Here is a 9,898-nt window from a genome sequence, read left to right as displayed (position 1 = left end):
CGGCCGTCGGTGCTCTCCGGTGGACTACAAATCACCAACGGTCCCGCACCGGTTCCGCCCACTGGAGACCACCCCCCACCCCCACCGAGCTCCCCACCAATGGAGGGGATTGAGCCACCATAGAGGGGACCCTGGGCAGCCCTCTATAGCCCCCAGACCCACCTCCAGGGGCTGCCTCCCACCCTTACATAAACCCCAGCAGAGCCCTGGGGAACTGGAGACTGCTGGTGGCAACTGGAGGGGGTGGGCTGGGGAACTGGGGGGTGGGATTGTCCCCAAGGTAGGAGGGGGATCAATGCTGTACCCCCACAGTGATGGGGTCGGGGGCGGGGGGGATAAATGCCTTCATCCCCCTCCCCAGCCCAGCATCCTTTCTTTCTCACAGCCCCTCCCCCAATGACTTCTCCCCCCCATCCAGATGTGCCCAGCTGTTGTGGGAGAGGGAAGTGGGTAAGCCATAGGCAATTGGCTGCTGGAAGTCTACTGAAGCAGAGCAGGCAGCACCCAGCTGCTGACCCCCTGCCCAGGCAGAGGGAATTAAGCTGCCCCTCTACCCTCTCCCTCCCCAAAGCTGGGGACTGGGGGGGGCACAGCCAGGAGGGCATTGCCCATGCCACCTGGCCGCGTGTGTCGGTGCCACCCAGGGAAATGAGAGCGAGGCAGGGTGGCAGAGGTGCTCCCTGACAGAGCTTTATTGGCCAGGCAGGGAGGGCTGGCACAAGGCACAAGGGGAGGGGGTGGGGATGCCACAGGGCTGGGCAGGGCACACAGTGCCCCACGCTGAGCAGAGTGGCACAGGCTACAGCCTGCCACGCACCGCCCGCAGCAGTGCCCCCAGCTGCTCCTCCAGGGCCCCTCCGTCCCCATCGTTGGTGATCACCCAGTCAAAGGCCACTCCCTGGTCCAGGCCACACTCGGACTCACCATCGTCCACCCCTGGGGAGCATCAGAGCCCAGGTGAGGCCCCTGGGGGGGCGGGGGGCCAGGATCCATTCGTGTCGTGTCCCCCCCAGCCTCACCCCCACAAGAGCCAGGGGGAGCTTGACCTAAAACCTGCAGCTCCTGCAGCCAGGGCAGCAGAGCCACACCAGGGACACAGCCACAGGGGCCCAGGATCCATCTGTGTCCCCCCCCAGCCTCAGCCTTACCCCCACTGGAGCTGGGGGGAGCTTGATCTAAGCCCTCTGGAGCTGGGGGGGGGCTTGATCTAAGCCCTCTGGAGCTGGGGGGGGGCTTGATCTAAGCCCTCTGGAGCTGGGGGGGCCTTGATCTAGAACCTGCAGTAAGGGCAGTGGAGGCAGCAGAGCCACACCAGGGGAGCAGCCACAGTGCCAGGGGCACAGCTGTGCGTGCCAGCCCTGCAGCTAGGGTGCCAGGCTCAGCACCAGGCTCAGTGCCACGCTCAGGGGAGCAGGGCTGGCTGCCTCACCTGCCACGAAGACCCAGTTCCTCCTCTTCCTCGTCTCCTCGCTGGCCACCACCCGCACGGTCTGCACCGCGGCGCTGTAAGCCTCCCGGAACCACTCCACGTCCGAGGGGCGCCGAACGTCGCTCACCACCTGCGCCCCCAGGAGGCTCCATCACCACCTGCGCCCCCCGGGGGGGGTGGGGGCTTCATCAGTGCCCACCTGGCTCCCCCCGCCCCCCCCACCCCCCCGCACCGCTCACCCACACCGGCTGTGCCGCCCCCTCCACCGCTGCTCTGCAGAAGACGCCGGGGTCGGCGCTGCGCCTCTCCTCCCCCCACCGGATCATATCCTGCCGGTGCTGCTCCTTGTAGGGGCTGGCATCCAGGAGGCGCTGGAAGTCCAGGCCGTGCTCCTGTGGGCAGAAGGCATCAGTGGGCACAGCCCCTGCCAAGGGGGCTTGGGCACAGCACGGCTCGGCACAGCACGAAGCGGTTCGGCACAGCCCGGCTCAGCGTGGCGAGGTGTGGTGCGGTACGGCACAGCAGGGCACGGTGTGGCGTGGCACAAGGTGGTGTGGCACAGCACTGGGAAGCTTGGGATGGCACAGGGAAGGATGTCACGGTGTGGCACGGCGCATCTCAGCACAGTACAGTGCAGGATGGCACAGCTCTGCACAGCAGAGCATGGCACGGAACACCATGGGATGGCACACGTCCTGGCATCGCAAGGTGTGGGGCAGGGTGGCACAGCAGAGTGTGGCAGGGTGTGGCAGGGCCTGGCAGGGTGTAGTCCAGCCGGGGTACCTTGGCATACTGCTCCTTGAGGGGCGCAGAGAGGCGGAGGATGGTGCACAGGTCAGGGCCCAGCCTGCAGGAGAGGGCTCGTTGGCACTGGCGCTGGCATCGGCGCTGGCATCGGCACTGGCACTGGGTAGGACACGGCCCCCCCCGCCCCCTGCTACCGGCTTTGCCCCTCTCGGGGCTGGTCCCACCCCTTACGCCAGCCCCGCCCCACCTGGTACCGACTCAGCCCCGGCCCTCGCACCCACGCCGCTCCCTCCCGATGCCAGCCCCACCCCCCTCCGTTACCAGGCTTCGTCCCTCCCGGTAGCGGCTCCGCCCAGCCCCGCCCCTCCCGGAGCCGGTCCCGCCCCCGATGCCGGCCCTGCCCCGCCCGGTACCGACTCAGCCCCGCTCCTGATACAGTCCCCGCCCCTCCCGGTGCCAGCCCTGTCCCTGCCGGTACCGGCCCCGCAGCTCGGAGGCCACGAAATCCTTCCCCGATTTCCGCTTCCCGCTCAGCAGCAGCACCACGCGCGGCGCCGCCATCCCGGCGCCCAGCCCCGCCCCTCGGCCCCACCCTCGGCCCCGCCCATGGCGCGGGGAGCCCGGCCCCGCCCCGCACCTCCCTTCCCCCCCCCCCCCCGGCAGCCTGGGAATGGTACGGCCCGGAGTGGGGCGGAGCGAGAACCACTGACTCCGCCCCCTCCTCCTGCGGGGCGCCCGCGGCGCAGCGCCCCCTGCAGCCTGGGGCCGGCACAGTCTGCGCGCCGCTGAGGGGAGGAAACCCCCAAACCCCGTCGGGGATACGGCGGCATCCCGGACCCCTCCGGCACCTGTGACCCCCCCCAGTAGCCCACTCCCCCCAAGCCCTCTCCCCCTTTATCCCTAGCCCTCCTTCTTCCCCCCCCATCCCCTGTTCTCCCCTGCATTACTCTCCCCTCCCCCTGCTCCTCCCATTTGCCCCCCAGCATCCCCTGCTTCCCCCCCCCGACCCCAGTGCCCTCTGTTTCTCCATGTACCTTTCACCCTCCCAACAGCCCTTTCGCCCCCCCCAGCAGCCTGTTTCCCCCCCGCCCCCCGCCCCAGGACCCCCTTTCTCCTCACACAGGGCACAGCTCAGCCCAGCGGTGACTTTATTAGACGGTGGCAGTGCAACATCACTCAGTGCATCTGGTCGGGGACCCGGCCCTACCCGGGCCCCCGGGGTGTGACAGCAGCCCTCAACGCCCCCCCCCCCCGCCGTGGGGAGCCCTTGCTTGGGGGGTGCTGGATGAAGGCCGTGGTGGGGCAGCCGCCCTGGCAAACTACAGCTCTGCCCCTTGGCTCTACCCCCTTGTGCCGTGCTGCCGCGGGGCTCTCCGGTCCCACTCCTTCCTGGAGGTGCTGCAAGAGAAGGGGGGGACCGTGACGGGGCGCTGGGACTTGCTCCCCCCACCCCCAAGGAGCCCCTGGCACTGCCTGCCCTGGCTCACCTGCCGTCCCCCGCGTAGTGCCGCAGCACGAACTCCTCGAAGTCGTCGGCAGCCTCCTCGTCGCCTCGCTCCTGCCGCGCCACCTCCTCCAGCAGCTCCTCCACATCATCCACGAAGTCAACGAAGCGCAGGCGGTCGTGGGCGAAGCTGCCATCGGCCCCGAAGGCACCGTCCAGCCGCGCCGCCAGCCCCTCGAAGCGTCTCCCCCACCCCAGCCGCCCCATGAAGCCCTCCAGCAGCCGCAGGAACTCCGCCTTCTGCACCGGCTCCAGCGCAGCCCCCAGCACCTCCCGGCCCTCTTTGCGGGCGCAGTCGGCCACCCCCGAGCAGCCCTGAGGTGCCCGGTACTGGCTGAACAGCTCTCGGGGGCCGCGCTGGGGAGGGCCGTGGGATGCCTTCCCCCAGGATTTGCCCTGCTTATGCTCCCGGGGGTGCCGGGAGTCCTTCCCGTGCCCGTGGGGTTTGCCTTGCTCCCTCTTCTCCCGCTCGTGGGGCGGAGGGCCGGCACCGTGCCGCTTGTACCGTTTGCTCTCCTTCTTCTCCGCTTTGAACGGCTTCTTCCAGGACCCGGCGAAGGGTTCGGCCTCCAGCTCCTGGCCCAGGCGCTGCTCCAGGGCGCTCAGCTCCTCCACGAGCCCCTCAAGCCCCCCGGGGCGCCGCGCCCGCTCCAGGACACTCGCCAGCTCCTGCTGCACCGAAGCCAACCAGCCGTGCCGCCGGGCTCCTTCCCGCCGCGCCGCGTCCTCGCCACGGGACGGGGCCCCCGCGCCGGGAGGCTGCTCCGCCGCCGGTTGCCTGGCCCCGGGGCTGCCCAGCGCCCCCGCAGCCCGCAGGCGCTGCAGCTCGGCTCGGGCATCGCGGAGCGCAGCAGCCTCTCGCTCCAGAGCTGCCTGCAGCCGCTGGTTCTCCGCGGCCAGGCTCTGCTGCTGCGCCCCGGCCGCTGCCGCTGCGCCCTCACTCTTCTGCAGCAGGGCCTGAAGCTCTTCCTTGTGGGCCTGGGGCAGGGGGAGGCGGGGGAGAGGGGACTGTGAGTGAGGTGGGAGGGGGAGAGCAGGGCCAGGGCGCAGCACTCAGCTTCCTCACCCACCTGCAGCTCTGCCTGCATCAGGCGGATCTCCTGGTTCTCCTTGGCCAGCTTGTCCAGGAGCAAGCTCACAGACTGCAGGCTCTGGGGGTCCCTGGTGTCCGACACGGGGGGGTTCTGATGGGAGTCCTGGGGAAGGGAAGGGTGGGAGTCCTGGGAGAGGGAGGGATTGGGGATGCTGCCTTCCCTTGGGGGCTGAAGCCCACTGCAGACCCCTCCTTACGTTGCTGTCAGCAGGCAGGGGTGACTCCGGCTCTCCCATCACCACGTCCCGGCTCACCACAGCCTCCAAGGGACCTGAGGTTGGGGACATCCAACCACAGCTGAACATCTGCACTGCCACAGGGCTGGCACGGTGCCCAGGCAGGGCACTCCCCCTCACTCACCATCCACTGGGTCGTAGATGCCACCTGGGGAGAAGAGGAAAAGATGCTGCAGGGGGTGGGGGGTGCCAAGATGCCAGGCCTGGCCCTGGATCCCCAAGCTTGCCCCAGGACTCACCAGAGACAATCAGCAGCCCCACAGCCACCAGTGCCAAGGCACCCAGCAGGTACTTGCTCATGCTGAGCCCTTCCACATCACCGGTGTCCGGTGCCCCCCGGTGCAGGGCAGGTGTGGGGAGGGGAGGCCCAGGACGAGGCTCATGGCCCTGCCTCCGCCGCAGCCCCTCCAGGTCATCCTCACTGCTGCTGCAGCTTCCCTCCTCCGTTGGTGGCCCTGGGGAGGGACGGGGAAGACCTACAGGGAGGGTCTGCACCCCAGCTCTGCCAGCATGGTCCCCCTCCTGCTGGCGCCCTCCGTGGGCCTCACCAGCTTTGGGGGTGTCAGAGCAGGGGCTCGGTTCAACCTCAGCGTGGGGCTCCTCCTGCTCCCCCCCATCGGGCACGCAGGGCTCCACGGAGCCATCCAGGGTGGGCACTGCCCCAGCCTTGGGGTCCTGGTCCTGTGGGCACAGGTGCTGGGATGTCACACGTCCCCACAGTGCAAGCAGGACCCCAGCCCCTGGTTCCCAGGCTTACCCCCTGCCCGCTGCCCTCGGGGCACTCGGTCAGGCCGGGGCTGGCAGCTGGGGAGAGGGCAGAGAGCAGCAGTGAGCCATGGCACAGGGGAGCACCGGGCCTGCCCCAGCCCTATGGCTGCTGCCTGCCTGCGTCGGTGTCCTCGGTGCCTTCCTCCTTCTCCAGCTCCTCATCCTCAGCCCCGTGGGAGGCTGAGTCCAGCTCTGGACCCACCGTGTCGACCTGCAGGCCCTGGGAGAAGCGGCACCCATACGGTAAAGTGGCAGCGCTGGCCCCAGCCGCTGCTGCCCTGCTCTGCCGGGCGCTGGGGTGCTGCCCACCTCCCCCTACCCCTCACCTCGCTGCCCGCCAGCACCCAGCTGCTGTCCGAGTCCCGGGACGCCGATTTCTCCGCCATGGGGCCGGCCCCAGAGCCACCTGCGAAAAGAAACGGACGGGCGGAGCGCCGTGACCCAGCTCCCGGTGCCCCCGGGATGTGACAGGGAGAGCCGCGGTCCCCTCGACGGCCGGTCCCCAAAGCCTGCCCGCGGCTGCGGATCCCCGGCTGCTGCAGGGAGCGGCCCCGGGACGACCAAACCTCCTCTCATGTGTCCGTCCCCGGGCACCAGCTGCCGCCGAAGGGTATTTTTAGCCGCTGATGCCGCCCGGCAGGTGGTCGTGGGACGCGGGGCCCGACACGGGGAAACCGAGACCCCGCTGGAAGACGGCGGGACCAGGAGGGGTATCTAGGGCTACCCTCGTGGTGCCCCACAGTTGACCCACAATCGGCCCACCGGGGACAACCTCCCTCCCTCCCTGAGGCCGCGGCACCGGGCGACGTCCGTTCCAGCCGCGCCTGCAGCCCTACTGCGCAACCCCGGCCTGGCTCCGCTCCCGGTGCCGCCCGGGGTCGCGAACGGCGCCGTGGCGGTCCCCAGGGCCGCGAGGGGGAACGGAAGGTACCTGGTGCGGCTGCCGGGCGCTGGCAGCAATCCCGCCGGTAACTTTCTCCGGTCTCTCCGGTAACTTTTCCCCGATGCCTGTCACCGCCCTGGGGAAGGGGCCGGCACGTGACGCGAAGAGCCAATGGGAGCAGGCGGCGGCCGCGATGAGCCAATGGGATGGCTCCGAGCGCAGGGCGCGTGGGGCCCCCCTCCGGTACCGGACAGTTCCCCCGCCCCTCCCCATCCCCGCCGGGAGCGAGCGAGACACCGGCACGCACGGTTCAGAGCTTTATAGCCACGGTACAAAAGTTTCCATTAACGATCGAAGAAACTGGGGCCGAGAGGGGGAGGGAAAGGGGAAGCCACCGGGGGGCACCCCGAGCACCGGGACAGGTGAACGGGAAGCACCGGGCCCACCCCGAGCACGTGGAGGGGGCACACCGGGACGGCTGCAGAGCTCCAGAGGGCTCAGGGATGGCCGTGGGGCACCGGACCGTCCCCGAACCCCCTGCACGGCTCTGCTCCCCACCTGGCAGAGCCGGGGGGGCACCGGGGAGGGCGCCCCGAGGGTCACTGCAGCAGGGCTGGAGCCTCCCCCACAGCAAAGGGCTGGCAGCAGCACGGCCCCCACCGGTGCCCAGAGCCCACAGCAGGTCCAAGTGGCACCAGGTGCCCAAGGGAGGGGCTGCAGCCGGCACCCAGGGAGGGGCTGCAGGCAGTGCCCAGGGAGGGGCTGCAGCTGGCACCCAGGGAGGGGCTGCAGCTGGCACCCAGGGAGGGGCTGCAGCTGGTGCCTAGGGAGGGGCTGCAGCTGGCACCCAGGGAGGGGCTGGAGGCAGTGCCCAGGGAGGGGCTGGAGGCAGTGCCCAGGGGAGGGGCTGCAGCTGGCACCCAGGGAGGGGCTGCAGCCGGCACCCGGGGAGGGGCTGCAGCCGGTGCCCAGGGGAAGGGCTGCAGGCGACGCCCGGGGAGGGGCTGCAGCCGACGCCTGGGGAGGGGCTGCAGGCGACGCCCAGGGGAGGGGCTGCAGGCGACGCCCGGGGAGGGGCTGCAGGCGACGCCCGGGGAGGGGCTGCAGCTGGTGCCTAGGGAGGGGCTGCAGCTGGTGCCTAGGGAGGGGCTGCAGGCGATGCCCAGGGGAGGGGCTGCAGCCAGTGCCCTCGCAAGACTTGCAGCCGGCGGCTGGCACTGTCTCTCCATCCAGCAGAGTGGGAGAGGGAGGAGGGGAAGGAGGAGGATTGACAACTAACAAAAATAAGGAGGTTTGGTCCTAGGTCGGCGCAGGAGGCAGGGGGCGGGGAGGGGGAGGCTGTACACGGCGGCGGGGGGCAGGGGGCGGGGAGGGGGAGGCTGCACACGGCGGCGGGAGGGCAGCTCAGCCGTCGTTGGCAGCCACCAGCTGTCCCATGCCCTCCCGCACGTAGACCGATTGGATCTCCTTGGTCTTGAGGCAGAAGTCGCAGGCCCAGACGGCCGAGGCCTCGGTGGTCAGCAGCCCGTAGGCGTTCTCCGTCATGCCGGTGCACTCCCGGTGGAACCACTTCTGGCAGGAGGCCTCACAGAGGATGGCGTCCTGGTCGTCGTTCACCTCGTTGCGGCAGGCGCCGCAGGGGTACACCAGCCCCGGGGGGGGTTGGTGGCCGGAGCCGCCGGCCGCCTTGCCGGGGGCGGGCGGAGGCAGGCTGTTGGTCTCCGGGGTGCCGGCGCCGCGGCTGGCGCCGCCGGGGGCGAAGCCGGGCTGGGCGCCGTTGACGGCGGCCGGGGAGCCCGAGTGCTGCTCCTGGGCGAAGGTGCTGGGGGGGGCGCTGAGGCTCTTGCCCCCTTCTTCGCCGCCGGCAGGGAAGCCGGGGTCGGCCCCGGGGAAGGGGCTGGCGGTGGGGGGCAGGGGGGGCATGCTCTGCCCCGGGCGCTGCATGGGCGACTGTCCGAAGAGGCTGCCGGGCTGGCTGAAGCGCTGAGCCACCGCTGGCCCCCCGGGGGGGTTGAGGGCCGGCCCGGGGCCCATGTCTCCCCGCGGGGGCTGCCCCATGGTCGGGGAAATCATGGGCCCGAAGCCCCCGACCGGCCCCTGCATCAGCTGCCCCGTGGGGGGGCTGAAGTTCTGTCCGAGGGGCTGGCTGAAGGGCTGCCCGGGGAAGCTCATGCCCCCGGGCTGGACGTAGTTGGGGTTCTGGGGAGGCATCCCGAAGGCCGGCCCCATCTGCCCGGGGGCGAAGGGAGGGGGCTGCCTCCGCAGGGGCTGCGGACCCCCACCGTACCCGGGGGGTACCTGCGGCGACATCCCTCCCTGGACGCGGAAGCCGCCGAAGGGCACCGGGCTGCCCAGGAAGGGGGCAGGGGCCGCCCCCACCTTGGGGGCCCCGAAGTCATCTTCGAAAGGGTTGGAGGCCACCAGGTGATCCACCATGGGGGTGGGCGGCGGCGCGAACTCCGAGAGGTGCGAGTAGGCAGGACCCTGCGGGGAGAAGGCGGCGGTCAAGGCTGCGGCTCCCTCCCGGAACCCAGCCCCGGTGTCGCCCCCGCCCCCGCCCCCGCCGCCGCCCCCCAAGCCCGGCCCTACCTGCGTGTTGGATTTGCGCCGCTTCTTCTCGGGGCTCTTCATCTGCAGCCCTGCGGGGACAAGCGGGGCCGCGTCAGCCGGGGTCGGTGTCTGCGTCCCCCTTCCCCGCTCCCACCGGCGCGGCCGCCCCCGCTCACCTGCCTTCCCCTGCTTTCGGCCGGGCCCGCCGGTGGCGGCGCTTCCCGCGGGGTGCGGGGGCCCCGGCGGGGGCGGCGGGGCCGGGACGCCTCCCTCCAGCTTCTCGGTGTGCGGGGCCGCCATAGCCTGCTCACAGCCACCGCGGCGCCATAGCCACAGCCCCGCCGCCGCCGCCGCTCCTCCGCTGGGCCGGAACCGGAAGCCGAGGCCGCGCGGGGCCAATCACTGCGGGGCTTAGCGGGGGGGAGGAGAGGGGGAAGCTCGGAATAGACCAAGCGGAGCGCAAGGCGGGGGGAGGGCATCTGGGGCGAACCATGGGCGAGGCCCCGGGGGTGGAAACGGAACGAAGCGAAGCCAGGGCGGGGAGGGGGGAAGGAGGACGCGGAGCGCACCATGAGAGCGGCCCGGAGGGGGGAGTGGGGGGTGGAAGGAACCATCCGGCGATAGAAGGGGCCTCGCTGGCCCGGGGCGGGGGGGAGCCGTGTGCCCGGTGGGTCCCGTCCCGACCCCC

General features: G+C 71.1%; 3 protein-coding genes across 9 annotated transcripts; all 3 read right to left on the bottom strand.

The window, feature by feature from the left end:
* Positions 1-659: 659 nt before the first annotated feature.
* PMVK (phosphomevalonate kinase) lies at positions 660-2,761 on the bottom strand. 2 transcript variants are annotated; one of them, XM_068168817.1, is made up of 5 exons: positions 2,655-2,761; positions 2,213-2,276; positions 1,669-1,821; positions 1,430-1,559; positions 660-936 (listed from the first exon to the last, which is right to left on the bottom strand). In XM_068168817.1, the coding sequence occupies exons 1-5, from the start codon at positions 2,735-2,737 to the stop codon at positions 800-802; spliced, it is 567 nt and encodes a 188-aa protein (XP_068024918.1). In that variant the 5' UTR covers positions 2,738-2,761; the 3' UTR covers positions 660-799. The 2 variants fall into 2 exon arrangements, with proteins under 2 accessions (XP_068024918.1, XP_068024919.1); XM_068168818.1 differs by having other exon boundaries at positions 880-966.
* Positions 2,762-3,307: 546 nt separating this feature from the next.
* On the bottom strand, positions 3,308-6,820 carry PBXIP1 (PBX homeobox interacting protein 1). 4 transcript variants are annotated; one of them, XM_068168797.1, is made up of 11 exons: positions 6,709-6,819; positions 6,104-6,183; positions 5,895-5,997; positions 5,767-5,813; positions 5,558-5,690; positions 5,249-5,464; positions 5,134-5,157; positions 4,971-5,044; positions 4,751-4,900; positions 3,664-4,658; positions 3,308-3,574 (listed from the first exon to the last, which is right to left on the bottom strand). In XM_068168797.1, the coding sequence occupies exons 2-11, from the start codon at positions 6,161-6,163 to the stop codon at positions 3,517-3,519; spliced, it is 1,860 nt and encodes a 619-aa protein (XP_068024898.1). In that variant the 5' UTR covers positions 6,164-6,183; positions 6,709-6,819; the 3' UTR covers positions 3,308-3,516. The 4 variants fall into 4 exon arrangements, with proteins under 4 accessions (XP_068024898.1, XP_068024897.1, XP_068024899.1 ...); XM_068168796.1 differs by having other exon boundaries at positions 5,249-5,485; positions 6,709-6,818; XM_068168798.1 differs by having other exon boundaries at positions 4,751-4,876; positions 5,249-5,485; positions 6,709-6,817.
* A 144-nt stretch (positions 6,821-6,964) lies between these two features.
* On the bottom strand, positions 6,965-9,832 carry PYGO2 (pygopus family PHD finger 2). 3 transcript variants are annotated; one of them, XM_068168807.1, is made up of 3 exons: positions 9,250-9,832; positions 8,039-9,144; positions 6,965-7,997 (listed from the first exon to the last, which is right to left on the bottom strand). In XM_068168807.1, the coding sequence occupies exons 1-2, from the start codon at positions 9,508-9,510 to the stop codon at positions 8,065-8,067; spliced, it is 1,341 nt and encodes a 446-aa protein (XP_068024908.1). In that variant the 5' UTR covers positions 9,511-9,832; the 3' UTR covers positions 6,965-7,997; positions 8,039-8,064. The 3 variants fall into 3 exon arrangements, with proteins under 3 accessions (XP_068024908.1, XP_068024909.1, XP_068024907.1); XM_068168808.1 differs by having other exon boundaries at positions 6,965-9,144; positions 9,250-9,299; positions 9,387-9,832; XM_068168806.1 differs by having other exon boundaries at positions 6,965-9,144.
* Between the last annotated feature and the right edge of the window lie 66 nt (positions 9,833-9,898).

Source organism: Melanerpes formicivorus, unplaced genomic scaffold (genome assembly GCF_026170545.1).
Source record: "Melanerpes formicivorus ecotype bairdi unplaced genomic scaffold, bMelFor1.0.p_v2 SCAF_158, whole genome shotgun sequence".
NCBI classification, from domain to species: Eukaryota; Metazoa; Chordata; class Aves; order Piciformes; family Picidae; genus Melanerpes; species Melanerpes formicivorus.
Note: the sequence above shows the minus strand (reverse complement) of the source record. Positions and strands in the feature narration are given on the sequence as shown.